Raw genomic sequence first — 26,604 nt, 5'->3', positions numbered from 1 at the left:
CAGCTGGGAATGCCATGTCCATCCCCCCAAAAAATAAACATGGCGCAGAGGCCTGGGTGGCACATTGTCACACTTTGACTTCAAGACCTTTGACTTTAAGCTGGCAGCTGGTTTGGTTAGAGTGTTGAAAAGAAAGGTGCCCATGCACCGTAAGTACAGAAGCTACATGTTATGTTTGTGATCAAGAGTAATCCCAAACATGTCAACCCAGTTTATCTAGACGCCAAAGGTGAGACAGCAAGTGAGAACCTGGATTTAACACAGCCAAGTCACCTGAGAGCCTCATGTCACTGAGTCTTAACATCAGAGTATGACTGGACATATTTTAGGTTATTTTTAAAACTATTTTTAGTCTGAACTATAAACTAGTCGTAGGCTGTGGACAGGGAATATGAAATACATTGCCTGTTATCAGCAGATTGTTGAGGATTAATATTACATAATATAAAACATAATTCGTGTATTGAGCAAAACATTGCAGTAAATAATGATTTTTTTTTTCTTTTGCAAGCTATGATAGTTTGTGATATCTGTTCTTTTCATAATAGTTTTATGTCTTGTGACCTGTAATCATTCAGGTGTACAAAGAGTATTTTGGTCAATGAAAAATATTAATGGCCACAATACATGGCTCAATTTAAAGTGTTTTTTTTTTTTTATATCATAAATTATTCATTCAAAAATATCATGTTTTGGGAACATTGCCCCACGTGACATTTAACAAAATTTTCCCCGAACTAAGCTTGGTTACTTGTCATAAAAAAAAATGTTGAGAAAATAAATGTTAAAATTCTCTAATATTTTAATAGACTTACTGGTTACACTAAATTACTTGATTGTATTGACAATTAATTTAAAAGCTTAAGGTTTAAAAATAAAAAACCTTTATTTTTTTCATTCAGAAATTAAAAACATGCTCACCATAGAAAAGGTAAATATAAAGGAATTGTGTTTTTTGTTTGTGTTTTTGAATAAATTATTTAGAAAATAAAGGAGAAAGTGTTATATCCTTGACACATTTATAAATTGTTAAGAAAATTAAAATTGTGCTTTTGAAAATGTCTTTATTTTAACTCATTTTAAGCACAGGTGCAAGTCTAAAAGTGTACTTCCTATTTGGATCCAATTTTAAGTGGGTCAAGACTGGAGTTGAGTCTTCAGAGAGGGAATGGTTACATTTTAGCAGCTGGGAAAAATTTAAACTAATCTTTACAGTAAACGAAAACATACACACACAAACACTCCAAACTAATTTAAAATAACTACTTTCCAGAGACATTCCAGTTCATTCACCATGTTAAACACTGAGCTGTCTAGATCCTCTAAGGCTTCAAATGGTTGCACTCATTCCTGGCATTATTCTCAAAAATCCAGCAGTGGTGTCAGAATGATAAACCTTCACCCACTCCTCTCCCAAATCTCCATCATTCTTTCCAACCTCACTTCCTATGCTTTCTTCGTCTCAGACATTTCTGCACTTCCAATGGTTACTCGGAAAACACATGTATTGTACACAATGGACATCTTTGTCGAGACATTCTTCCTGTTAGCTTGGGGATAAAAAGGCTGCAGAAATAAAAACCAGTCACCAAGCTTCCTGCAGACATTATCTGTCATGCAAATGTTTAACGAGACATTTCAGTCACCACAGAACATTTTCCTTTTTTGTCAAGCACACTATTGTTGTGCAATATTTGATTATTTCTTTTATTGTGCATGTAGACAAAAATGTATATCACAAGAAGGCACACCAGCATTTGTCTGGATGCATAAGAATGGCCTACCTTTGTTATAGTGTTTTTTCTCTTTCACTCAGTTCAAAATGTCCAAATTGAAGTCCACTTGTACCTGTATAAGGAAGGAGAGAGGGAACATAAGCTTGTGGAGTGGCATTTACTACACAGAGCCATAGTTCACTGACAATTAGGCATTATTGCAGACGATTCGATCTGCATTAATTAACATGATATTGCATAGCTAGTTAGTGATCTACGGCTTTGTGTAGTAAATGCCGCTCCATCTGAAAGCAGGTGATGGAGATTTACTACTAATCATGGAACCGGCTTTACTGACGTGCATGACAATTACATGCGATTAATTGCACAGCCCTAAATGAAATCACAAAAAACAAAACAAACACATAAAAATGAAAAATGTATACAGAAATCAAACCACATAATAGGTAATCAACAGCCAGTAAGTACAGTACAAATACTGTAAAAGCTTGCCTACTCAAAATACACTTTTTCCACATAAACAGGGAATCTAAGATTTGTTTTTAATGAATGTGTTAATATAATACATTATCAATATTAAAGTATTGGTTGATAGTCCCAATTGTAAGGAAAACTGTTACAAAAGCCTTTAACTCTGATAATATGTGCACACATCAGAAGGAACCGGAACCTGAATTTAAATTGGACTGAAAAACCTCGAACTCAAAGCACATGAACCCATGATTTCAATAGTCCAGCACATGCTACTTATTCCCAGTGTTGGGGATAGTTACTTTTAAAAGTTAAACAGAACACCCGCCCACTACCATGATAGAGCTTAGAGGAGCCAGGACAATTTTTAATATAACTCCGATTGGATTTGTCTGAAAGAAGAAAGTCATATACACCTAGGATGGCGCGAGTGTGAGTAAAACACAGGCTAATTTTCATTTTTGGGTGAACTAACCCTTTAATATATAAACATAACATTTTCCTGAAATATATACATGCATGTGTGTGTATTTACGTATAAATAAATATACACAGCACACATACATATATTATACAAACAAAAACTTTTATTGTGTATGCGATTAATCGCAATTAATCACTTGACAGCACTATTTTTAATAGAAAAAGTTCTTCTTTTACAAATGTGAAAGCCCTTTCACATCAAAAGTGTATAAATACGCCTCAGGCTGAAGGAAATGTAAATTCACGTTTGTACAGTAGAGGGCGCAGCTCAAACAAATTGCATGAAGAATATGACACAGGAGAAGAAAGATCAACACTATTCAGCAATAACAAAAATGAAATGCAAATGTGTCATTTTTGCTTATTACTTTTGCTGAATTGGATCATCAAAGGCCAGTAGCAAAGACATTGCTTAATAAAATGGGATTAAATACATAAATGATATTTGTCTCATTTTACATAATTAAATATTGCAGGTTTATATAATATTCTGAACTTGCATTAGACTGTTTTTGTGCCTGTCAGATGAGCCTCTGCACTTACTCCCGATTTCTCTCAACATGGCAACACAAGAGCTCTCAGTCAGGACATTGAAGCAAAGTAACTGGCGTTACTTATTTGAAAAAGTAATTCAGATATTTCCTTCTAAATTAAAAAGTAATCTGATTACATAACTCATGTTACTTGTAATGCGTTACCCCCAAACACTGCTTATTCCACAGAAGGTATTAAGAAAAAGAGGGTTATTTTAATTAAAACCAGCAGGCATTTTGAACAAACAAATATTTTCCCAGACAACAGTGACTCATAAACTATATAATCCCTTTCAAAGCAAATAACAAAAAGTGTGAGAACTCAGTTGTTCTTTCCTCTTAATCAAGAAAGTCACAACACACAATCTGTTATACGCCCTCAAAACCTTGACGTAAACACACGCACACACCTCAGCTGATGAGAGACAAAAGTAAAGAGTATGAAAAGGGGTGTGTGTGTGTCCCATTGAGCAAAGCAGATCACAGCTGCACACTAAGGCACAACTGTGCCAACCGTCTGTCCACATGGCAGCCTGAGTGCGTGTGTGGCGCATGACAAAGCCGTGGCTCACCGACTTGCAGAGCATGTGGTGTTCTTGCAAAGACTCCCTTATTAGATCTTTCTTTAGACACTGGGGGTGTGACTCATGCGTGTTAGACATACTGAACAACACATTCCACCAACGGTGCTGAAAAACAGTTCCCTGATTAAATACTTTTAAAAAGTTGTTAAAAATTAAGGAAGGTGTGGGAGTGTTTGGACAGTGAATTAGTATAAAAACCCCTAATCATGTGACTTCAGTTACCATGGTAACAAAATCGTTAAGAAGTCTTAGTGTCAAACAATCACAAGTCACACAATTTAAGTTATGCACACCTATATGTAAATTATCCGTTTATAAAAAAACATGTCCCAGAAACGAGTGATGCACCAAACTGATTTTTTTTAAAGGGATACTCCACCCCAAAATGTAAATTTTGTCATTAATCACTTACCCCCATGTTGTTCCAAACCTGTAAAAGCTTTGTTTGTCCTCGGAACACAATGTTAGCCGCGCCACAAAGATATGTTTTCTACGTATATTTACGCTTTGATTTGGAAGAAAACAGCTATTCTTTGTGTGATGTTTTGTATAGGTAAGCATACGTTGCCTGCGTTCAGCACATATTCTCCAAAATGATGCTACAGTGATGTGGAGAGACATAGAGGAGACGACTTGTTGTTTTCTTCGTGTACAAAAAGTATTCTTGTCGCTTCATATCATTACGGTTGATCCACTGATGGCAGAGTATTCTGACGATGCTTTTCATACTTTTCTGGACCTTGACAGTGTATTTTATTTGCCAGTCTATGGAACAGTCACAAGGCTCCCGGTTTTCATCCAAAATATCTTAAATTGTTCTCTGAAGACAAACTAAGCCTTTACAGGTTTGGAGCGACATGGGGGTGATTAATGACAAAATTTTCATTTTGGGGTGGAGTATCCCTTTAAGAAACACTGAAACCAGAATTAAAAGTTATTTTCAAAAACCACAACCAAAAATCATATTTCAGTTATAAATTTGGTTAGAAGAACTCTTATTGCTGTTCAGGTCCAGGGTATTGTGGTCTCAGATGATAAATTAATCCAAAAAAATCCAAAAAAATCAAAGTAAAGTTCTTCGATAAGCAGCTGCAATTTCAGCTGAACAAATTGTACTTATCGCTACTTATTATCATTATTTTTGGTCACATTAAGTCCATCCATTCCACACTACTGACCCTAACACATCAAAACATGCCAAAGTAGCGGTTAATAAAAATCACTGGTTTGATCCTTACAAAACTATTTTGGCATTTCAGGTCATTATTTTCAGTTGACAAAATTTTGGTGAATAACAACCAGAAAACCATATCATCCCTAGTGAAGAAAAAAACTATGCAATAATAAATATAAAATATATTTATTTCATACTAAGCATACTTCCTATATACTTCAAAACCATTAACATATTTATTGACGCATCACTTAAGATATACTGACATAAAATTATAATTAAACTTTATTTGGAGTATTTCTTTATTGCACAATGCACATTTCTTAATATTATGCCTAACGTATGTTATAATATCACTATTAATAAGGATTGTATTATCTCTGTATAATACCAGTCTTTAAATGCAAGAAATTTAAAGTGTAAAGTGCTTCAGTATATTTTTGGTTGGACTTCAGCACTACTTCTGCAAAACTAAAGTGCATTAAGCACAAAATTAGTTGTTTCAATTTAGCAGACTTTAAGTATACCAGTTTAGTATACCAAAAGTACAATTACAGGGTATTTTTATTAAGCACATAAATATGTAAATATATTTGTAGTATACTTAGCACAAAATAAAGTATTTCAAATACATTTTAGCATTTCTTTTCACTTGGGATAATACTGTAATGTACTTGGTGTTTTACAAATGTAGCTGTGACACACTGTTGCAGGGTGTATGCTGTTGTGTGTTTGGATATATGTTTGTGAGAGAGTAGTTTGCTAGTTTAGAACTGAGACAAAATATCTTTGTGGTAAAAAAGCTATGAAATCACCACCCAGGCATCAGATGGCCTGAGTTTTCTGCTTGATAGGGAAATAACTTGGTTCTTTTGAAATCATGACACGCATCAGTTTACAACATGTATATCATAATGACACTATTGTCTTTTAAAGCCGTCTCCGTAGTGAGTTTCCATAATCAAATCTGATTTCCTGTTCATTTCTGCGAAGCTGATTTGACACAAACCGTATTGTATAAAGTGCTATGAAAATAAATGTGACTTGACTTGAGTATAATGAAAGTGCCACAAAGATGAAATCTAGATGAGTTTAGTCATACTTGTTAATGTCATAATTGAAATTGTGTGACAGAAGGAGATAGAGATGACGACCAGGTGTTTCTATCAGCATTTCCTGCCAGAGGTACAATCCAGCGGAAGACTTCACAGAGACTTCCTGCATTGACAGGAAATGGGGAGTGAGGGGGCACAGAATAGAAGCCAAAACAGTGGAGGTGATGTCAGAGGAAAACCCCAGTAGAGAGATTTTACCATGAACTGGCTATTGTTGCTGAGTGGACAGACCGAACAGTGTCCATATACAGTATACGGACAGACAGTAAACTACACAGCATTAAGTTGAAGCTTGAAACTGAGACTGTGTCCCATGCTGACTGGCACAGTCAAATAACAAGCTCAAACTAACCCAAAATTCCATTTCTTTCTTCCCTTTCCATGCAGGCAAACAAACCCAGATGCACAAGTTCTCAATTAAAAATGAAAAGAATGTGTTAGTTAAAGTTAATGCATTAGCACAGTAATGTTCTTCCGTCTGTACTTGTTTCACAGATTTCTTGATCGTGTATCAAAGCATATAGGGAACATGAACACAGAATTATAAGTAAAAGCTGACTTCTTATATATCTACCAGATGTTTTCACTGCTAGTCTGCTGCTGCTGTCATCCAATGGTCATTAATATTTGTATTAAATAGGGATGTGTTGCTCATGAATACATTTTATTCATTTTAAATGCCTCTTTTATATGACTCGGAAGTAACAAGTTCTCTCAGAGAGTGTTTCATTCTTTGTGTTTGTGACCACGCATATGCAACATCCCTTTTTTTGTACAGAGCCTATGCAGCTGCTATTTGACAAAAGGATGCAAAACTCAGACAGTTGAGGATTGAATTAATTATCAATGGTTTCTCCCAGTTTTTTTTATTTTTTATTTTTATGGGTTGTGGTATTATAATGATTTTCTGATTTAGAATGTGATTAAAGTTTGCATAAAAAGACGTTGGCTATCCAGAATGTTACATTTTAATTTAACGCAGCTCAAATGAACAATTACTTGAATAAATAAATTTAAAGATTTAAATCAGGAAAATTATCCGATACTCCCGTCACAAGTACTAGCTGCGATTTTATACTTGATCTTGTGAATGAAATGGTTATGCGATGGAAAAGTGGTGTAGAATTTACTTTAAAACAATTGTCACTCAGAAATTGCTAGTAAATGTCACAAATAATTACAAAGAAATGGCAAGCAATGCATTAAATAAAACTTGAAATCTGGAAGTAGAAAAATCAAAGATTGACAGTTTGTCGGGTCCCATCAGCAGACCTCAACAGAAAGAGGGGAAAATGACAGAAACTGGCACTAATACTAAATAATGGATTTTTGAGAGCTAAGAGTAAAAGAATGAACATCTCTCTTATTCTGATGTTCTCCAGGGATGTCCTAATGCTAGCTTATTGATTAACTAGCCTCAACTAAACCACACACACAGCAGAATAGATGACATGAATCAGCAGAAATGCCTGAAATGAAGAAAGCAAGACATATATATATTTCATGAGCATAAATGTGTGAGAACATAACTACTATGAGCGCTATCAGGATTAGTGCACAAAAAATAAACTAACATACTTTAGATATTTATCAATAGAAGATTGGTTTTAAGGTTTTAAGGGAACAAATCAATACAAATGATCAAAGTTAACATGAAACAGCAAAATATATTAGCATTGACTGGATGGCACTTACTGTATGCTGACAGAAATATCTTGGATACAATAGTTAAGTGTGGATCCAAATAATCTTCCGTCCATTCTTTAATGGGACACCACTGATCTGATATATCACAGAGATATTTATAACAAGACCAAAGGATGAATATCTGTGAAAGCTGTAGAGCAGGCTCACTTTCTCTAATGGATATTATATAAATATATGGCCTCTTTTAGGTTTGCACCATGATCTGGATTGAATCAATTCCCTAGAAATGTTCAATATTCTGTCAAAGACACTTAGATAAACTCTGTTGCCAGCTACAAATAGATCCTCTATACTGTACAAAGTATACACGCTGTGGGAATTTCATCAGATGTAATATTCCCACAGTGAGGGGGGTTTGATGAGGCTCCATTCCAGCTACGCCAAAACTAAAGTTCTGAAATCTTCCATACGATGACCATACAGTTTTTTGAACATGTCAGAAAAGACTTGCTTGCTATAATTCTTCTTAAGTCTTTCCAGATTTTGATTCTGGCTGCTGCCAGTCTACTAACACTCTTAGGACTGATATGCGCAACTTTTTTTTTTTTTTTTATTATTAAGATGACTGCTTACAAAAATTTAATTTTAACATTTTGACTTTTATTTGTGGAGGTACTTTAGCTGCTGGAATTTTGGAGGGAAAAAAACATTACTTCTGTTTAATTACATTGCTTTGTGTCTGTTTTTGTTCTTATGTCTTATATAAACACTCCCAAGAAATGTGTTCAACTAGGTTCAGATGAATCAGCCTGATTATGGCTTTCACAAAAGAATAATTCCTTTTGTGAAAATATAATACATAGCTTTTGCAAAAGGCCAGTTTATCCAAAAATGAAATTCTGTAATTAATTAATCACCCTCATGTTGTCTCAAACCTTCATGAGTTTCGTTCATTTTCGAAACACAGAAAAATATATTTTAATGAAACCTGAGAGATTTCAGTCCCTTGGAAAGTCAATTTCAAGTCTTCAAGATACAAAAAGTTCAAAAAGACTAAAAGTTCTAAAAGTAATCCATAATGACCAAGCGGTTTAATCCAAGTATTCTGAAGAGACACAATTTCTTTACATGATTACTGCACATCAAGAAAACATAGTGGAGATTCAGTGTTTAAAGGGATAGTTCACCCAAAAATGAAAATGTGATGTTTATCTGCAGGACGCGTTCAGGACAGTTCAGATATTGCAATGAAAATCAGAGGTAAAAAACTATATAAATATTGTTCACATTTTTAGTGAGAGATAATTGTATTTTAAAGGGATAGTCTCCCAAAAATGAAAAAAAAACTGAAATGAAAAATTGATGTCAATTACTCCTCATGTCATTTCAAATCCATAAAACCTTCTTAATTTTTGGCAAACAGATTATATATATATATATATATATATATATATATATATATATATATATATATATATAAAAATATTGAAGACTTGGATTAAACAGTTTGATTCATATATTTTACAGTGTATTTTTGTACTTTTTGAAGCATGAAAATTTTAATGGATGGACAAAAAATGATGATTTGGTTTTTATTTGATAATCCAAATATTAATTTAAAACGATTAAAAATTATTTGAAACTCAACATATATTATTTTTTTTTCATCAAGTTAATAAAATAAAATCAATAAAAAAAACTATAAGACATTTAAGATTTTAAACAAAATACTTAACAGTTTAAATATGTCGGTCAAATCTCTAAGTAAAAACATTAGGAAATGTGCAGTCTAAAATAGGTTTCTTTTGTAATTAATCCTGTTTAATGAACTTTGTAAGGCTCTCACTAACCGTTTGTTTGAACATCTGCTGAGGGAGTTAAACCCTTTATTAACAAGGTCAGACCCTCCCAAAAATTCACACTCTGTCATCCATACTCAAAAGTAAACCTCTCGAATAGAGCCTGTTTTCTAAACACTATGTCTAGTCCTACCCCAAAAATCAATAGTAAATCAATGGAAACCACAAATGGCAATATACTTAGGTAGGTGTAATTAGCTTCGGTCTAGACTAGATCTAGTCTTTATCTGGGAAAACTATTTTATCTGAGGAAAACCATGAAACTAACAAGATTAGATGACTGGTGACTCTTCTACCATTATAGGGACACCCAATCTAGCCAGAAAAGTCAGCAAACAATAACTGGACCTTCAGCTGTCAAAGCTCACATGTTCTGTGAGTTCAAACATTCTGAATGACCCTGGAGTGTTTATGCACACGATCAGGCTTCTCATGCTTCACTATACTACATACTCACAGACAGGTCAAATGTATAACGTATAAAATAAATACCACAATTTTAGAAGAATGTCTAAAACGTGATTCAGTATTTTTAATTCATCCAGCACTCAGGTTTCTTACAGTTACAGTCCCACAGTATCACTAAGACTAAGGAAAAAATATACTGTCCTAGAAACTTCCATCTGAAGGTGTGTGAAGATATTAATATCAGAGATTAAAAATCACTGTTAAAGTCTTTAACAACTGATAAAGTTGTTAAAGGAACAATCCACTTTTTTAAAAAACAGGCTAATTTTCCAACTCCCCTGGAGTAAAACAGTTGAGTTTTACCGTTTTTGAATCCATTCAGCCGATCTCCGGGTCGGGCGGTAGCACTTTTAGCTTTGCTTAGCATTGATCATTGAATCAGCAAAGATATTACACAGCGCCTGAAAATAGTCCCAGCTAGGTAACTTCCAATAAGCCTATTTTCAGGCACTGCGTAATATCATTGTGCCTGCTGCACCCATGGTACGGCAGCAAAGTTCCTTGATTATTATGCCGGAATCAGAGTATAGTTCCTAGTAGGGCTGCACGATTATGACAAAAATCATAATCGTCGATTATTCCCTTGAAATTGCGAATATTAAATAAAATTATCACAATTTACATTGAATGATGTTTATACCATTGTTTGATGCAACTGCATGTTGTATTTTTATATGAAACTAAACAAGCTGAAAACACTAACTGAAATTTTTTTAGTTCTTTTCTATAGTATTAGGCCTTAAATGTCAACTATACACCGAATTGGTTTCTTCTTTAAATTATAAAAAAATAAAAATATGAATGGTATTATAATTTTATACTAAAACTAAAATGGGAAAAACCCTTAAGATAACATGTAGAAAGAAAAAAAACACATCTTAAGCACGCAGAATAACATAAGTGGACTTTTAATTACCGCTTTGAACGATTACGTAATTGTGGCATCCATAATTGTAATCGCGATTACAAATTCGATTAATTGTGCAGCCCTAGTTCCTAGCCATATCGGCCTAGAAAATCATCTTTCAACATTTTCTGCTGGTCTTAGTATACGATGTACCTACAGAAGAGTCAAGTTTTAAATAGGAAAAATATAGAAAATCATTTTTTCACTTTTGTCATTTTTGAGTGAGATGCTAACGGTCTAATCAGATTCAATGATCTATGCTTAGCTAAGCTAAAAGTGCTACCACCAGACCCGGAGATTGGCTGAATGGATTCGAAAATGGTAAAACTCAACTGTTTAACTCTAGGGGAGTTGGAAAATGAGCCTATTTTCAAAAAAGTGGAGTGTTCCTTTAAAGTTACTGGTAGACTGCTGGTAGCATGAGGAAGAGAGTGTTTCACTGTCTAAAATAACTTCTTTAAAATCATATAAAATTAAAATAACTTAATTTCCCAATATACAGATTCACTGCTTTCAGATGGCAACTATATTTCCAAAAGCATATGATGCAAACATACTGGAATTTGCAGTGGAAGAATAAGCAACAATATTGCAACCGTAAACAATTAAGAAACTCCATGAGGGCTGACATTTCACACAGTGGTGACCGGATATGCTCTGACCCATCATTCACTCTCAGAACAGAGATATGACCTTAAAGCTTTTTAATAAATGAGATCATCCCGATGCTGGATTTGATGCATTCTTCTTTCCCCTCTTCTTATGCTCTATTAATTTATTTAACGGTGTAATTAATTTAATTACATCTTCTTGTTTTAGTTCAGTATATTTCTTCTGGACATCCCTCTCTTTCTCTAATGTAAATGTACTGAATGAAAAAAACTCTGTTTGGAGGGAAGAGAAGAACACTCAGTGATATATTTTCCAGCTGGACGAAGTAGGGCTGTCGTCATGGTGAGATCACTAATGTCACGAGAGGTCAACCATCATTGGGACACACATGGAAGGCAAGAATATAGGTCAGAATCTGGGCAATGAGCCACTTCATTTGTTCTTGCCAGACTAGCAAGTTTTAGTAAAGAATTTCCCAATGTGTTGCAAACACTTCTTTCAAACACTTTCTCCAGACGTTTCTCCAGAATAGATGAAATAAGAAAAATCCATCTCTAACAACTTTCCCCATCCATTTTGGCATCTGCACAATTCCAACTAAGTTTGGATGCCTTAAGTTTTATAAAGTTACCAATGAAATAGAAGCATCTCACCAAACCTTTCCCCATATCATGTGAGAGGCAGCATGACAGCATTTTGTCCTCAGTTCTTTTAGAAAATCACTAGAATGTGATGAGGTCAGAGCAGATGCATCAGTACCTTTGTCAATATTTGGTGCAGAATGACATCACATTAATGTTTGAATCATCACAAATATTCAAATTCTAGGAGTGTTTCAATGAGTAAATGAGATTACATGCAGAGTTTTAATGGTGGGGTTTTTGCAAAGTCAAATTACAGTCTTCATCTGTCTGTCTAAATATCCATGACACAATGCATAATTGAACATTAGAAGGATTAAATTCAATGTACCTTTGTTACTTCTGTCCTTTAGTGTAAGTGTACAACACTGAGTATGATTGTTGTCTGATTAACATGTAAAGATGCTTGACATATCCAATAACTATCCCAATGATTATGTAGGTCTGTTATTGTATGAGTTTGACTCAAAATCGAACTTTTAAAACGCATGTAAATTCACCTGTCATGCCATTTTTTGTTTCAGCTTTAATCATTTGTTTAAACTGTATTTTGGACTGATTTCAATTTAATGATACACTAAATTTATTAAAGGAATAGTTCAACCAAAAATGAAAATTCATCATTTGCTCATATGTTGTTCCAAACTTGTATGCCTTTCTTTCTTCTGTGAAACACTGACTTCAGAATTTTCATTTTTTGGTGAACTATCCCTTTAATGAGGATGAATTTAATGTGTAGCCTAATCTGCTCTGCACATAAATGTAATACATAAAGCCTGACTGAATCGAATTTCTTGACAATTGCACTGTTAAATAAGCCTACTGTTCTCCTGAAGCAATTTATTTTATAAGTGGGTAGTAAATGCAGTTTAAGCACAGTAAATTAGTTTAAAATAACATAGACACACAGAACCCACAGTTTCTTTTAAAACACTCTCTCCAAAACATGCAAAAGAAAATAATATGCTTTTTAATAATATGCAGTAATAAAATAATATGCAGTTTCTTATTCAGTTCTGTCTGGAAGTTAACTTTGGGCAAATTACTTAAGGCAAATTAGAGAGCTGATTTTGAAGAGTCTGGCTCTAAAAGGCTTGAAAGCGAAGGACCAAGCACACCTGATGATTGGTGCCAAGCATTTATACTAGCAGGGCATTCGCTGGCCTCCAGGTGCTCCACTGCGGCTCCTTGTAGCTGCTGAGGACCTATCTGGTTTCACTTTCCCTGGTGACTGTTTCACGGAGGGTTACAGTTCTCTTTGAAGGTCTGCCCCCTTTTCTGAGGGGGAGTTTTGGTAAAATAACACCAACTAACATCTGAGTCTTCTGTGTGGCCCCAGCTCTTGAACAAAAAAGCACTGATTTCAGATCCAACTCAAAGTGTCTTTTTTTTTTTTTTTTTAAATGTACCGACTAGAGGATGGAGATGATGTACTGTATATAAACCTGCCCCATGCAAACCTGGATTGTCTCCTGCAAATTTGGCCTTAACTGTAAAAGCATGTTTAGTTAAACTGCTCACACACATACAACTTAGATATTTGACTCGTTGTGATGCATTAGCGACAGCTGTTTTTCTCATCCAAACTGCTTTGTCCACACTCATCAGGACCACCTTCTCTGAATGGCAGTGCATAAGGAACTAAGAAAAATGGGAAAACATGGACCAAATACTTATTTTCTTAAGGTCAGCAAATTACAGACTACATCCCACCTTCTACCCATTAGCTATCAAGGATGTAGACAACATCCTCTGACATTGAACAGCTAGAGCAGACTAAAAAAAGGACACAACTGAAGGGCACAGACTGAAAAGGAAAGAGGAAAAAGTGACACAAGGACTTAGAGAAACTTCCTATGATTCAATCTCTCACTACATGGATTTTTATTTGGCAGAAGCACTTGAAATGCATGGACACCCCTCAGTGGATCTTGTCAAATATTCTTAAGCTGCAGTCAGTCATTTAGTACTACCAGGGAAAACAACAAATTAGATTTGCTTCACTCCCCAATGCAGTTACAGCCAGCACCGGTTTTTTTTTTTTGACACAGTTATGTACAAACAGTCTGGTTCAAATTATTTGTTACATATTTGTGCAGAAATGATTGGTGTAAAAGTACAGTTTTTCATCCCGATTAGACATGTCCTGTATGAGGTTAATGGGTAATATAAAACTATAAAACTGAGGTGTGTCCATGAACAATAACACCTCCAAAGTAGCACTCGAATTGTCCCCAATAAATTACAGGTCTTAATGTAATTTCCCTATTCTCATGAACCAGGCTTGCAAGGGACAATCCCTGTTTGACATATCCTGTGTGTCAGGAGTAATAAGATTATTCTTCTGAGTATAAACACCAATTATATTTACACCCACTTTAACAGTAGCCTAAAATGGGCGCAACATAGGGCCTATTCACGATTCAATGACCATTCGTGAACATGGATGAAGAATTACATTAAAAACGATATTGAAATACTTGGAAAAGCACATGTGACAAACACATTACCTGAGTGACTGTAGCAGGACAATGAACACAGTCTGGACACGATGGCCTAGAGCGCACGCGACATGCGAATAAAAGACGCTTAAACACGCCAGAAATCTTTACATAGCCTGCATTTCCCCCCTCAATACCGTAATAAACTGCTTTCATTCATTTATCAACCCTATAGGGTTACCAAATCGAGATGTATGGTTTAAAATCCAGAACTACATGCTAGCCTACGGGCTCGATAGGGTGGAGACCAGCAAGCTGACGACACTGGCTCAAGAGATATTCATTTTAAAGCGCACAAATGGACGCATAATTACAGTGCGTGAAAATAAAACAACTCCCTTCACCAACGTGGGGTGAAGGGGGCATGAAATTTATGGGCGTAATGAACACACCCAGGATCAAGCCGACATACAGCGATGAATGAAAACACGCACGTGACGGACTTTTTATTTCTCTGTTCGTGTTGTTGGTAGATAAATGTAACATGATGAAATGCTCGAAATGTCACATTGATCATTAGACCAAGCGCTATAGCCACAGTACATACAGGCTACTCGGCCACAAACACAGAACCAGAGGCTTTTTTGACTCAACTGGAGATAAAGCCAAAGGTGGATAATCACACGAGCTTATTACAGTTCTGGAAACTAACCAGCACCTGGTCAGCCAAATCCATTGACTGATGATGCAGAGCTTTTGTGCACGTGGGAACTGACCCATTGTCAAATGACTAAGATGAATTCGACCCCTTTCTTTAACACGCTCCATGTCTTTTTGTCCAGGCAATTCTCTCATAAAGACACACAATAACAGCAGACAGTATAGCTACACCAGTTTGTTTAGCCAGTTTGAGATATTCCAGCCCTTTCCTAATGTAAACCCACTTTTACAACAGAACGCCGCACAAGTTTAAACCTATGTATGAGTATCAGACACAAGAAAGATGAGATAGTAGCCACTTACCCAGCGACGAAGAGCTCTGCAATTCTTTTATGTAATGAAAGCACCCGATAATTATTAAGAATAATGTTAAAGGTAAATATCCCACGTCCCTAGTGCTAAACAGCGCGATATATATAACTAAAAAGGCAAATTATTCATTTGCCCGATTCAATCCTTCTAGTCTTCTATTGACACATTTCGGTTTCCTCTTCCATTCTCTCTCCCGGAGAACGGAGATTGCTTCGCGTTCCTTGCGTCCCGTTTCCTGTCCTGCCCAGATTCAGCACTCGACCAATCAGCCGATCACAAGGAGGTGCGTGGATCCCCCCTCTCTCCACATGAGAACAACAGCAGGCCGCTACTGGTGCATGAGGACAACAGACAGCACATGTGCGTGCCGTGTATTATGGCACTGAACTGTGGGCAGTTCAGAATAATAAATGTGCAGTATCTACACGATATGCTTTACTGTTCGAAGGTATTAATTTGTAAGATAAGAAATGTAACAATAGGCATGTGCGCCACATTTCTCAATTTAAAAGGAAAATTTCGCCAAATGGAAAGTTCTACTGAAGGTCTTTGGTTGATGATATAGATGGCTTTTATTTGGGAAATACTGTAAGACAAAGGAAACATATATACAGTGTGTGTGTGTGTGTGTGTGTGTGTGTGTGTGTGTGTGTGTGTGTGTGTGTGTGTGTATATATATATATATATATATATATATATATATATATATATATATATATATATATATATATAGACTATGTGTGTGAGTGCACTATCAATTTAAATATTTTTTCAAAATATTTGGACAATGGCTGCTTATGTTCTTTTTGCATCAATTTTTGATTGCCCTATATCCAAGCAAATTTGATCTAACCTAGGTTCCAATTCTTTGATTTTGCCAATGTTGTACACTCCTTTATTTTAAAAGATATAATGTTTATTATAATAATACCAAAAATAAACCACGGAACGTGCTATTATTGTTATTATTATTATTATTATTATTTATTTTATAAGGTAAATTTTACATTCACAAACAAAATACCTTTTTTAAAATGGAATTAAACTCACTTCTGAAACCTCTTTACCTTAAGATATTACAGAGAACAATTCATGCATTTAGATGCTCTCCTTGTGTATGATTGTTTGAACTGATTGTTGAATGTCTCTGTAATGTCATTCGCGATCTGTGTTAATTGTTTGTTGTATAACCTTTAGATTCTGTTGACCTTATCTTATTGTATTGTCATTCAGTGATGTCGTTGTTGTTTATTTGTAACCATTTTAAATATATTATAATATGTGTATGCATTTGTGTTTGTTAATTATGTTTAATTTATCTAACGGTTTTGGTAAAGTTTTATTTTAATTAATTTCAATGAATAATTGTAGATATTTTTTTTCTTAGTCACATCATGTGGTAAAGATAGGTTACAAACTCCAAAGTGAAATGTAAAAAACTGTAACAAAACGGGCATTTCGTTAGTTAGTTAGTCGGTTATTTATAGATATTTTGTTTGTTTTGAAGAACGAAGCAACACATTTTTAAGAAAGTGTAGTAACGTTCTCCCCCCAGAGGACAAAACCATAAATGCAATAGTCGTTTTTTGTTAATTATAAAAGGTTGCACGCTTTTCCTCCGGTGTATTCTTTGGCACTTTAACCGTCTAAAACATATATATATATATATATATATATATATATATATATATATATATATATATATATATATATATATATATATATATATATAGTTTTGTTTTGTTTGTTTGTTGTTATTCTGTTATCGTGAGAATATGGAGCTCATACTCGAGGAAAAATAACTCAGTTTTATTCAGAAGCACAAACTGAGCAAAAATACCCACTTACCCATTTGCCCACTTACAAAGAAACGAAGGGTCTGTAATTTTTATGGTAGGTTTATTTTAACGTATAGAGACAGAATACCAACCAAAAAAATCCAGAAAAAACCCCCACATTATATAAAGATTAGAAAACTGATTTGCATTTCAGAGAGTGAAATAAGTATTTGATCCCCAAACAAAACATGACTTAGTACTTGCAGAAACTGTTGTTGGCTTGCACAGAGGGGTTTTTTTTTTTTTTTTTTGACAAGCTTTTTTATTTGCATTTTATTTGTAACAAAACAACATCCATTCAATCAAACCAAACAGGAAAGGAGGTACAACAGACACATCAATGATTTTACAATCTGAAAAAAAAAGAAAAAAAAAGAAGCTTTTTGTTCATGCCTCTATAGTCCAAAATCCTGGAAGAAAAACACCACAGCACTTTCTCCCAAGCCTTCTCTGTATTATTATATGTTCTTTGGCTGATGTTATTTTGAAAAGTTTTGTAAGTGTTGTTTTTTGAGGGTGGTTTCATTGGGGGGGGTGCATTGTTTGTGTTGCAGGATTTCAGTCCATTGCGGTGTAGGCTCCTTTGTGACTGTGGTCCCATCTGCCTTAAGATCATTAACAAGCTCCTCCTGTGTAGTTCGGGGCTGAATCCTTCCTTTTCTCATGATCATCCTTACCCCATGAGGCAAGATCTTGCACTGAGCTCCAGACCGAGGCCGATTGATGGTTATTTTTGTATTTCTTCCATTTCCAAATAACTGCACCAACAGTTGTCTCCTTCTCACCAAGCTTCTTGCTGATGGTCTTGTAGCCCATTCCAACCTTGTGCAGATCTACAATCTTGTCTCTGACATCCTTTGACAGCTCTTTGGTCTTACCCATGGTGGTGGGAGAGGTTGGAATGGAAGATACAGATTGTGTGGACAGGTGTCTTTTATACACCTAACAAGCTGACATTAGGAGTAACCTCTTAAAGTGACAGGACTAATCTGTGTTCCACATGGGCAAATAACCAATCTGTGGGAGCCAGATTTCTTGCTGGTTGGTAGGGGATCAAATACTTATTTCACTCACTGAAATGCAAATCAATCTCTAACCTTTATATAATGTGTTCTTCTGGATTTTTTTGGTTGATATTCTGTCTCTATCCATTTAAAAAGCATAAAAATTACAGTCCCTTCATTGGATCAGCAGGGTCAAGGAAAAAAAAAAAACCTGAAGAAGAAAAGACACGTTAACTGCGAAAGAACTAAGAATTAAGGTAAAAAATTAGGTGTATATATATATATATATATATATATATATATATATATATATATATATATATATATATATATATATATACAGGTGCATCTCAATAAATTAGAATGTTGAGGAAAAGTTCATGTATTTAAGTAATTCAACTCAAATTGTGAAACTCGTGTATTAAATAAATTCAGTGCACATAGACTGAAGTAGTTTAAGTCTTTGGTTCTTTTAATTGTGATGATTTTGGCTCACATTTAACAAAAACCCACCAATTCACACAAAAAATTTGAATACTTAATAAGACCAATAAAAAAAACATTTTTAGTGAATTGTTGGCCTTCTGGAAAGTATGTTATACTCAATACTTGGTAGGGGCTCCTTTTGCTTTAATTACTGCCTCAATTCGGCGTGGCATGGAGTTGATCAGTTTGTGGCACTGCTGAGGTTGTATGAAAGCCCTGGTTTCTTTGACAGTGGCCTTCAGCTCATCTGCATTTTTTTGGTCTCTTGTTTCTCATTTTCCTCTTGACAATACTCCATAGATTCTCTCTGGGGTTCAGGTCTGGTGAGTTTGCTGGCCAGTCAAGCACACCTACATCATGGTCATTTAACCAACTTTTGGTACTTTTGGCAGTGTGGGCAGGTGCCAAATCCTGCTGGAAAATGAAATCAGCATCTTCAAAAAGCTGGTCAGCAGAAGGAAGCATGAAGTGCTCCAAAATTTCTTGGTAAACGGGTGCAGTGACTTTGGTTTAAAAAAAAAACAGAATGGACCAACACCAGCAGATGACATTGCACACCGAAATCATCACAGACTGTGGAAACTTAACACTGGACTTCAAGCAACTTGGGCTATGAGCTTCTCCACCCTTCCTCCAGACTCTAGGACCTTGGTTTCCAAATGAAATACAAAACTTGCTCTCATCTGAAAAGAGGACTTTGGACCACTGGGCAACAGTCGAGTTCTTCTTCTCCTTAGCCCAGGTAAGATGCTCTGACGTTGTCTGTGGTTCAGGAGTGGCTTAACAAGAGGAATACGACAACTGTAGCCAAATTCCTTGACCCGTCTGTGTGTGGTGCCTCTTGATGCCTTGACGCCAAGACTCACATTCTTGAATCAATTTTGCTTGACAGTCCACATAAGGCTGCGGTTCTCTCGGTTGGTTGCATCTTTTTCTTCCACACTTTTTCCTTCCACTCAACTTTCTGTTAACATGCTTGGATACAGCACTCTGTGAACAGCCAGCTTCTTTGGCTTCTTCATGATTGTGTAGCCTAGTGAACCAAACTGAGAGACCATTTTGAAGGCTCAGGAATCCTTTGCATGTGTTTTGAGTTGATTAGCTGATTGGCATGTCACCATATTTTAATTTGTTGAGATTGTTGAGATTGGTGGGTTTTTGTTAAATGTGAGCCAAACTCATCACAATTAAAAGAACCAAGGACTTACTTTTTGAATTTATTTAATACACAAGTTTCACAATTTGAGTTGAATTACTGAAATAAATGAACTTTTCCACAAAATTCCAATTTATTGAGATGCACCTGTATATATACACACATATACGGTATGTGTATATATCTATATAATATATATATATATATTATATATATATATATATATATATACATATACACACACACACACACACACACACACACACACACATAAACGGGATGTATATATATATATATATATATATATATATATATATATATGGTGTGTGTATGATTATATGTACATGTATATACGGTATGTATATATCTATATATATATATATATATATATATATATATATATATATATATATATATATATATACAGTATATACTCACACTCACACTTTCATGAATGGGTGGCTCTGTAAATGTTATCACATTTTGTGGTTCACGCAGGAAATATGTTTAAGGGGGTGCTAGTGCATGTAGGGGTCTGAAACTAGTTCCAGTTTTAGGTCTAAATATAAAGACAACCACAAAACCTCATTATTTGCACGTGTTCTCATCTCATGAATAATGTAAGAAGAAACTTAATTAATCAGAATCTTTTTTTCCATCAAGGAAAAGGCAGAACAAACAGAGATCATCATCAGCATCGTGGGTTGGTAATGGTTTCAGTGTTCTGTGAATCGGTTGCCATAGAGATCACAAAGTGCACTGGTTCTGACGTGCATCCAGTTTTAGATTAAAAACAGGAAACAAGAAGACTTGCTATAAATCAGCTTAAAGGCATATTCCTTAAAGGCATGTGTTAGAAAGAGTCAGTGACTGCCAGAAAAAGGGCTTTAATGCACTTTATTAAACAAATGCATGCAGGTCTTTTCCAATCAAAGGTTTCTGTCATTTTAACATTGAAGAGTTCTTTTTTTTTTACATCCTCCCCATCTCTCTTTCATTTTCTGCATCTGTTACTCTCAAGTACAAAACCACTTTAACCCTAAATAACCCCCCTCCTGACAACTCTTCAAACAGCCCATTTACTAGAAAACCCCAACAGGGGTCTCCTTTACCTGCCCTCAATGAGAAAACACCAGGAACTGTATGATGCCATTTGAACGGTAACAGACGCACTATATGAAACCTTAACACGCAAATAGCATCAACCACAAAGGGTGCAAGGAGAGAATGGAAACTTCCTGTTTGGCTCATGATGTGTTCTTCTGTTACGCTGAAGGTTGAATTTGCCATACAAGCACGCCATACTTGCAAAACAGTACCAAGCCGAAAGGCAGTGAAAGGCAGCCTGCCGTTTTCAACAGCATTTCTATTGTGTGAAGACTTAGAATTCAACAGATGGAGATTTTTATGACATGTGTGACCCTGTTAAGTCTCTGTCTCTTCCATAGCAGTCTGTCTGAAACACAGAGCATGTGCAAAGGTAAGATCTTCTTTTTTTGTGATTTACTTTAAACATTCAATACAGTGGGTTATTACTTTTGTTTGGGTAACCTAACGTGTTAAGGCTGCTTTAGTCATATTAAATGATTTTTAACTGATTAGCTGAAAGCATATGACAAAAGCCTTATTTAGCATGGGATGGAATATGCCCTGGGACTGATTTTTAAATGCAGGGGCTTCGAGTCGAGAGGCCTGAAGTGGCCTGATAGCCCAAAACAAGTGTTTATATTTGCACAAGAATAAAGATATATTTGGTTTGTCTCTTTTATCAGCCATTTGGAAAATCACATTTTATGAGGTTGGAATAACAACAAGGAGAAATAACGTCAGCATGTATTATGTTGAAATTATGAAATGTAAAGGCACCATTACAAGATACTATAAGACCTGTTGTTTGTTTACATCTTGGGGGAATCTTGGGAAATGCCCTTATGGTAGACAAATATAAATACATGATCATATATAAGAATATATATATACATGAAAAACTCATAATAGGCCAAAAAATGGCTAATATTTATAATGTGTAAATACATACAAGTAGAAAAAGGATTCAGGAACTTTTACATCTTGGTGCCAGTGTATAAATCAAAATCAAAATACAGTCTAACTGATTAAATTAGGTTTGTTAACTGAAATAATGTGCAGTCACACTCATTTAAAACCAACTTTATCACAAACATCTCATTTGCGAGGCTGCAAAATACAATAGAGTACACAAACAGTGTGATTTTGCAACAAATATTACATTTTACAACAAGCTGACATGTTTTGCACTGATATTCTGACAGTAGAAAATACTGAGGGAGTTAATCAGTCTGCAGAAGGATGATTCAGTATTTCCTTTTTCTTTCTTTTTTTTTTCCAAAGTGAAGTTCAAAGCAATTTGCTCAAAGAAACTTTGTCTCTATGACAACATTTCTCCACTCTTACAGGCAAAAGTTAAAAGTTGTGAAGTTAAGAAACCAGTCAAAACTGTGCTTCAGTTTGTTATTCTGGCATTTAAGCTTTTGCAGCTTGTTTTTTATTTTTATGAGTTAGGTATATAAGAATGTGTCTGTGCACATTAATTTGACATAAAGTTTCCTCAGACCACCAGGGATTTAAAAAGAAAACAGTCATAATTCACTAAAAAACAGTAAAAAAAAAAAAAAAAAAGAAGTGCATATACTATGGTAGCCTATAAGTGATCTTGAGAACAGTCGGTGTCTTTTCTGATAACGTGGGTGACTTGGTGATTTGTGGATTCTGCAAAAACCACAAACGAAGTAAATAATGTAATATAAGTATATATTGTACCAAAGAAAAATTTCAGATTTTAAAAGTTAAAACTTAAAAACGGTGTATTAAGCAGTTTTAAGATGTTATTGATGTTTTGTCTCCTCTTCACCACAGGTAATCTACCATCAGTGCAACACGTGGCATTGAACAGCAGTGTTACCATACCCTGCCCTGAACTCAGTGCACCAGAAATGGTCTTCAAATTATATAAAGGCTCAGAAGAGATCTGTTATTTCAGCATTAATAATACATTCATCAGCAAAAATAACAACAGAAGAGACTTCCCTGCCAGTTTCAAAGTCAATGATACGAATAACAGTACCAGTGTTATCCTGAACAATGTTACAGTGAATACTACAGCCCTGTACACTTGTGAGGCCGAGAGAATCTTTCCTCCTCCATTTCAGAAAGTGGAGCACAAACCACAAACTATTGTGTTTGTTGAAGGTATGTTCACTATGGTTGTTATGGAACATTGTCATTGTCAACAGCATTAAACAATTGGCAATATAATTAGCAATTTGTAATTCAGAGATGTTATTATTCGTGCTCTGGTTAATGTACAGTTAAAAGTCACATTTTGCGTCACTCCTTTTCTCTGTGTGTGTGTCTGTGGTTCGGGTATTCCCTGCTTTGTGGGGACAAATTGTCAAAATTTTAAAAAGTGTAGTAATACCCAAATTATATTATGTATAGCATATATTGAATGTTAGGGGATGGAATACATAGTTACAATATAAAAATTATTATGTCTGTGGAAAGTCTCCATAAAACATGGAAACCCAATGTGTGTGTGTGTGTGTGTGTGTGTGTGTGTGTGCGTGCGTGGTTGAGGTATGCTCTATAGGACAAATTGTCCCCACAAAGATGGCAGTATCAAAAATCCTCGTCCTTGTGGAGACAGTTTTTGGTTCCCCTGAGGAAACAAGCTTATAAATCATAGAAAATAAAGTTTCCTGAAAATCTAAAAACACAGAAATTTGTGTGTGATGGGTAGGTTTAGGGTACAGGGATAGAAAATACAGTTTGTACAGTATAAAAACCATTATGTCTATGGAATGCCCACGTAAAACATAGAAATCCAACATGTGTGTGTTTCAACAGGAAGACCAGTTAAATCGTGTGCCATCTGTCAACATGCTGATCACCTGACTTTTTGGGTGGTGCTAGGAATCATGACCACATATGGGGTGATAATGACTTGCACCGTTTTAATTCTGCGGGTAAATACTTATATTTACATCTAGAAAAAGGGCCATTCAACATAGTATATCTTTATAATTTAAATCAGTGTATTACAGAGTATTAGAAAAGTTATCCATTTGATTGACGTCTCATAAAATATCATAAAGATATAAGACTGTAGCTAATATCATTTTTAAATATGCCAATTAGTAATCCTGGCCTTATAATATTGCTTAGCAATGCTGTGCTATTATTATATTATATTATATTATATTATATTATATTATATCATATTATATTATATTATTTTTTTAATAATAGCATGCAGTAATTATAGTGATTACACTTTTTGATAGTATCATTTACCTACTAATATTTATTTATTTATGGATTGATTAAACTTTCAGATCTTTGAATGTTGACTAATTGATACGTTGCCCTTGGATGATCATTGTATTTTTGATGTCTTTCCCATGCACATCCCATCCTCTGCACATCAGGTCAAGTTGAGTCAAACTGAAACTCCCTTCAAGGACAGAGAATGCAGACGGAAGTGGCAGGGGGTTCAACATCCAACCTGGCAGGGCTTTCACATAGACACTGTAGTATGAGACTATCTGACAACATTTAACAAACCCTGCCAAGAACAACCACTAAAACATCACATCAGACAATAATGTTTTTAAAAGGGCACACTGCATTCTGAGAAAAATCAAAATACATTTTTACAGTCTTGTATTATATTTTCATTTAACCCACTATTAAATGTAGCCATAATGGTGCTAGCTTTGCTAGCATGTGTGTGTGTGTGTGTTCTCTCTCTTTGTCCTTTTTCTTATTGTTAATTATATTTGGAAATAAACAAAACAACAAACCTTTCAGTGGCGGAGCTAGAGTTTTATACATGGGGTGGCCAGGGCTAATTCAGGAGGTCCATGACAAAAAATCAGTGTATAACTCCAACCTGGCATAAAAAATGGGAATTATATAAATTAATACTTTTATTTAACAAGAATATTTTAAATTGATCAAAAGTGATGATAAAAGACATTTATAATGTTACAAAAGATTTCTATTTCAGATAAATGCTGTTCTTCTAAACTTTCATCAAAGAAACCTGAAACAATTCTACTCAGCTGTTTTCAACATAATAATAATAATAACAACAACAACTGTTTTTTGAGCAGCAAGTCAGAATATTAGAATGATTTCTGAAGGATCATGTGACTGGAGTAACAATGCTTATGATTTATTTTTGATATTGTGGGTGTAGATTACATTTTAAAATATATTCAAATAGAAAGCAGTTTTTTTTAAATAGTAAAAATATTTCACAGTATTACTGCTTTTGCTGTATTTTGGACCAAATAAATGCAGACTTGGTGAGCAGAAGAGAATTCTTTAAAAATTCTTTAAAAAACATTAAAAATCTTTTTTACTGGTAATGTACATTTTATTTGTTTCAAATTTTTTCTAAACTAAACTATACAGGGAACCCAAACAATTGTTTTATATACAAGTTCATATTAGACCATTTTTTATATTAAGTTTTTTTTTTTAATTTTTTTTTATTTTTATTAAAAAAGGAGTTTTTGGTAAATATATAAATGTAATTTTTTGCAAAATTCTCTCTACTGTACATTTTTCTCGCTAGTTTATGGACACTAATGAGTGGATTTTCTGCTGTTAATATTTTCTAGCTGCTGTCTTTCCACAGTTGAAACACTCGTTGAGTGATTAGATGATACACATTACATTCAGTAAGTTGTAGTGTATCTTTCAACATGGATCGGATGTTCATTCAATGTTTATTTCATGCTAATAAGAATGCACTCCTGCTTTGCTTGAACTTGGGGCAAAACGGAAGCGCGAATGATCCATCACGCTAATAAAAAAAGCTCCAAAACTGTATTTATCGTTTGAAATACTTAATAAAATTTGAATCAAGATTTTGAATGCTGAGACTTTCTTTCCTACTGTGTCGTCCGTCAGCTCGTTGACTGTGTCCTCACTGCTCTGCGATGTTTTTCACTCCGTAAGAAAATTTACTTGTGTCGTGAGAGCGCATACACGAGAGGCTGGAAATAGACGCGATGAAGCACGCTGCGGAACACTAGAGCTAAAATAAACACTTCACTTCTTTCAGTATGATTAAACAAAGAAAATGAAATAGTAGCATAGTAATTATAGGGGTGGCACCCGAGGTGGCCGATCAGATGTCAGCGGTGTCCAGTGCCACCCTGGACACCCCTCTGGCTCCGCCACTGAAATATTTCCCTTTTTGATACTGTTTTACTGACTTTTAGTTTGTTAAATAAAGCAACTTATATGTTAACACAAACCTGCACAGTGATTTACTACATCCATTTCATTCTCCAGTAGTAAACCATTTTTCTTTTTAAGAACATCCCCAAAAGGAAGTTTTTTTTTTGTTTTCAACTACCCCCCCAA

At 34.9% G+C, this 26,604-nt stretch overlaps 2 protein-coding genes across 10 annotated transcripts in view; one reads left to right on the top strand and one right to left on the bottom strand.

Moving 5' to 3' along the window:
• raph1b (Ras association (RalGDS/AF-6) and pleckstrin homology domains 1b) overlaps window positions 1–16,033 on the bottom strand; it is a 55,545-nt gene extending 39,512 nt beyond the window's left edge. For 3 of the 9 annotated variants that reach the window (XM_042716350.1, XM_042716358.1, XM_042716351.1), the window contains exons 1-2: window positions 15,695–16,032; window positions 1,785–1,848 (exon numbers count right to left, since the gene is read on the bottom strand). The gene's annotated coding sequence lies outside the window, so the exon portion shown is untranslated. The other 6 variants (XM_042716352.1, XM_042716353.1, XM_042716354.1 and 3 more) reach the window with 4 other exon arrangements.
• A 5,352-nt stretch (window positions 16,034–21,385) lies between these two features.
• Window positions 21,386–24,950, top strand: si:dkey-1h24.6. The gene is made up of 4 exons (XM_042716349.1): window positions 21,386–21,667; window positions 23,083–23,415; window positions 24,073–24,191; window positions 24,654–24,950. The coding sequence occupies exons 1-4, from the start codon at window positions 21,583–21,585 to the stop codon at window positions 24,762–24,764; spliced, it is 648 nt and encodes a 215-aa protein (XP_042572283.1). The 5' UTR covers window positions 21,386–21,582; the 3' UTR covers window positions 24,765–24,950.
• The last annotated feature ends 1,654 nt before the right edge of the window (window positions 24,951–26,604 follow it).

Source organism: Cyprinus carpio, chromosome B1, assembly GCF_018340385.1.
Source record: "Cyprinus carpio isolate SPL01 chromosome B1, ASM1834038v1, whole genome shotgun sequence".
NCBI lineage: Eukaryota > Metazoa > Chordata > Actinopteri > Cypriniformes > Cyprinidae > Cyprinus > Cyprinus carpio.
This window is presented reverse-complemented; position numbering and strand designations above follow the sequence as displayed.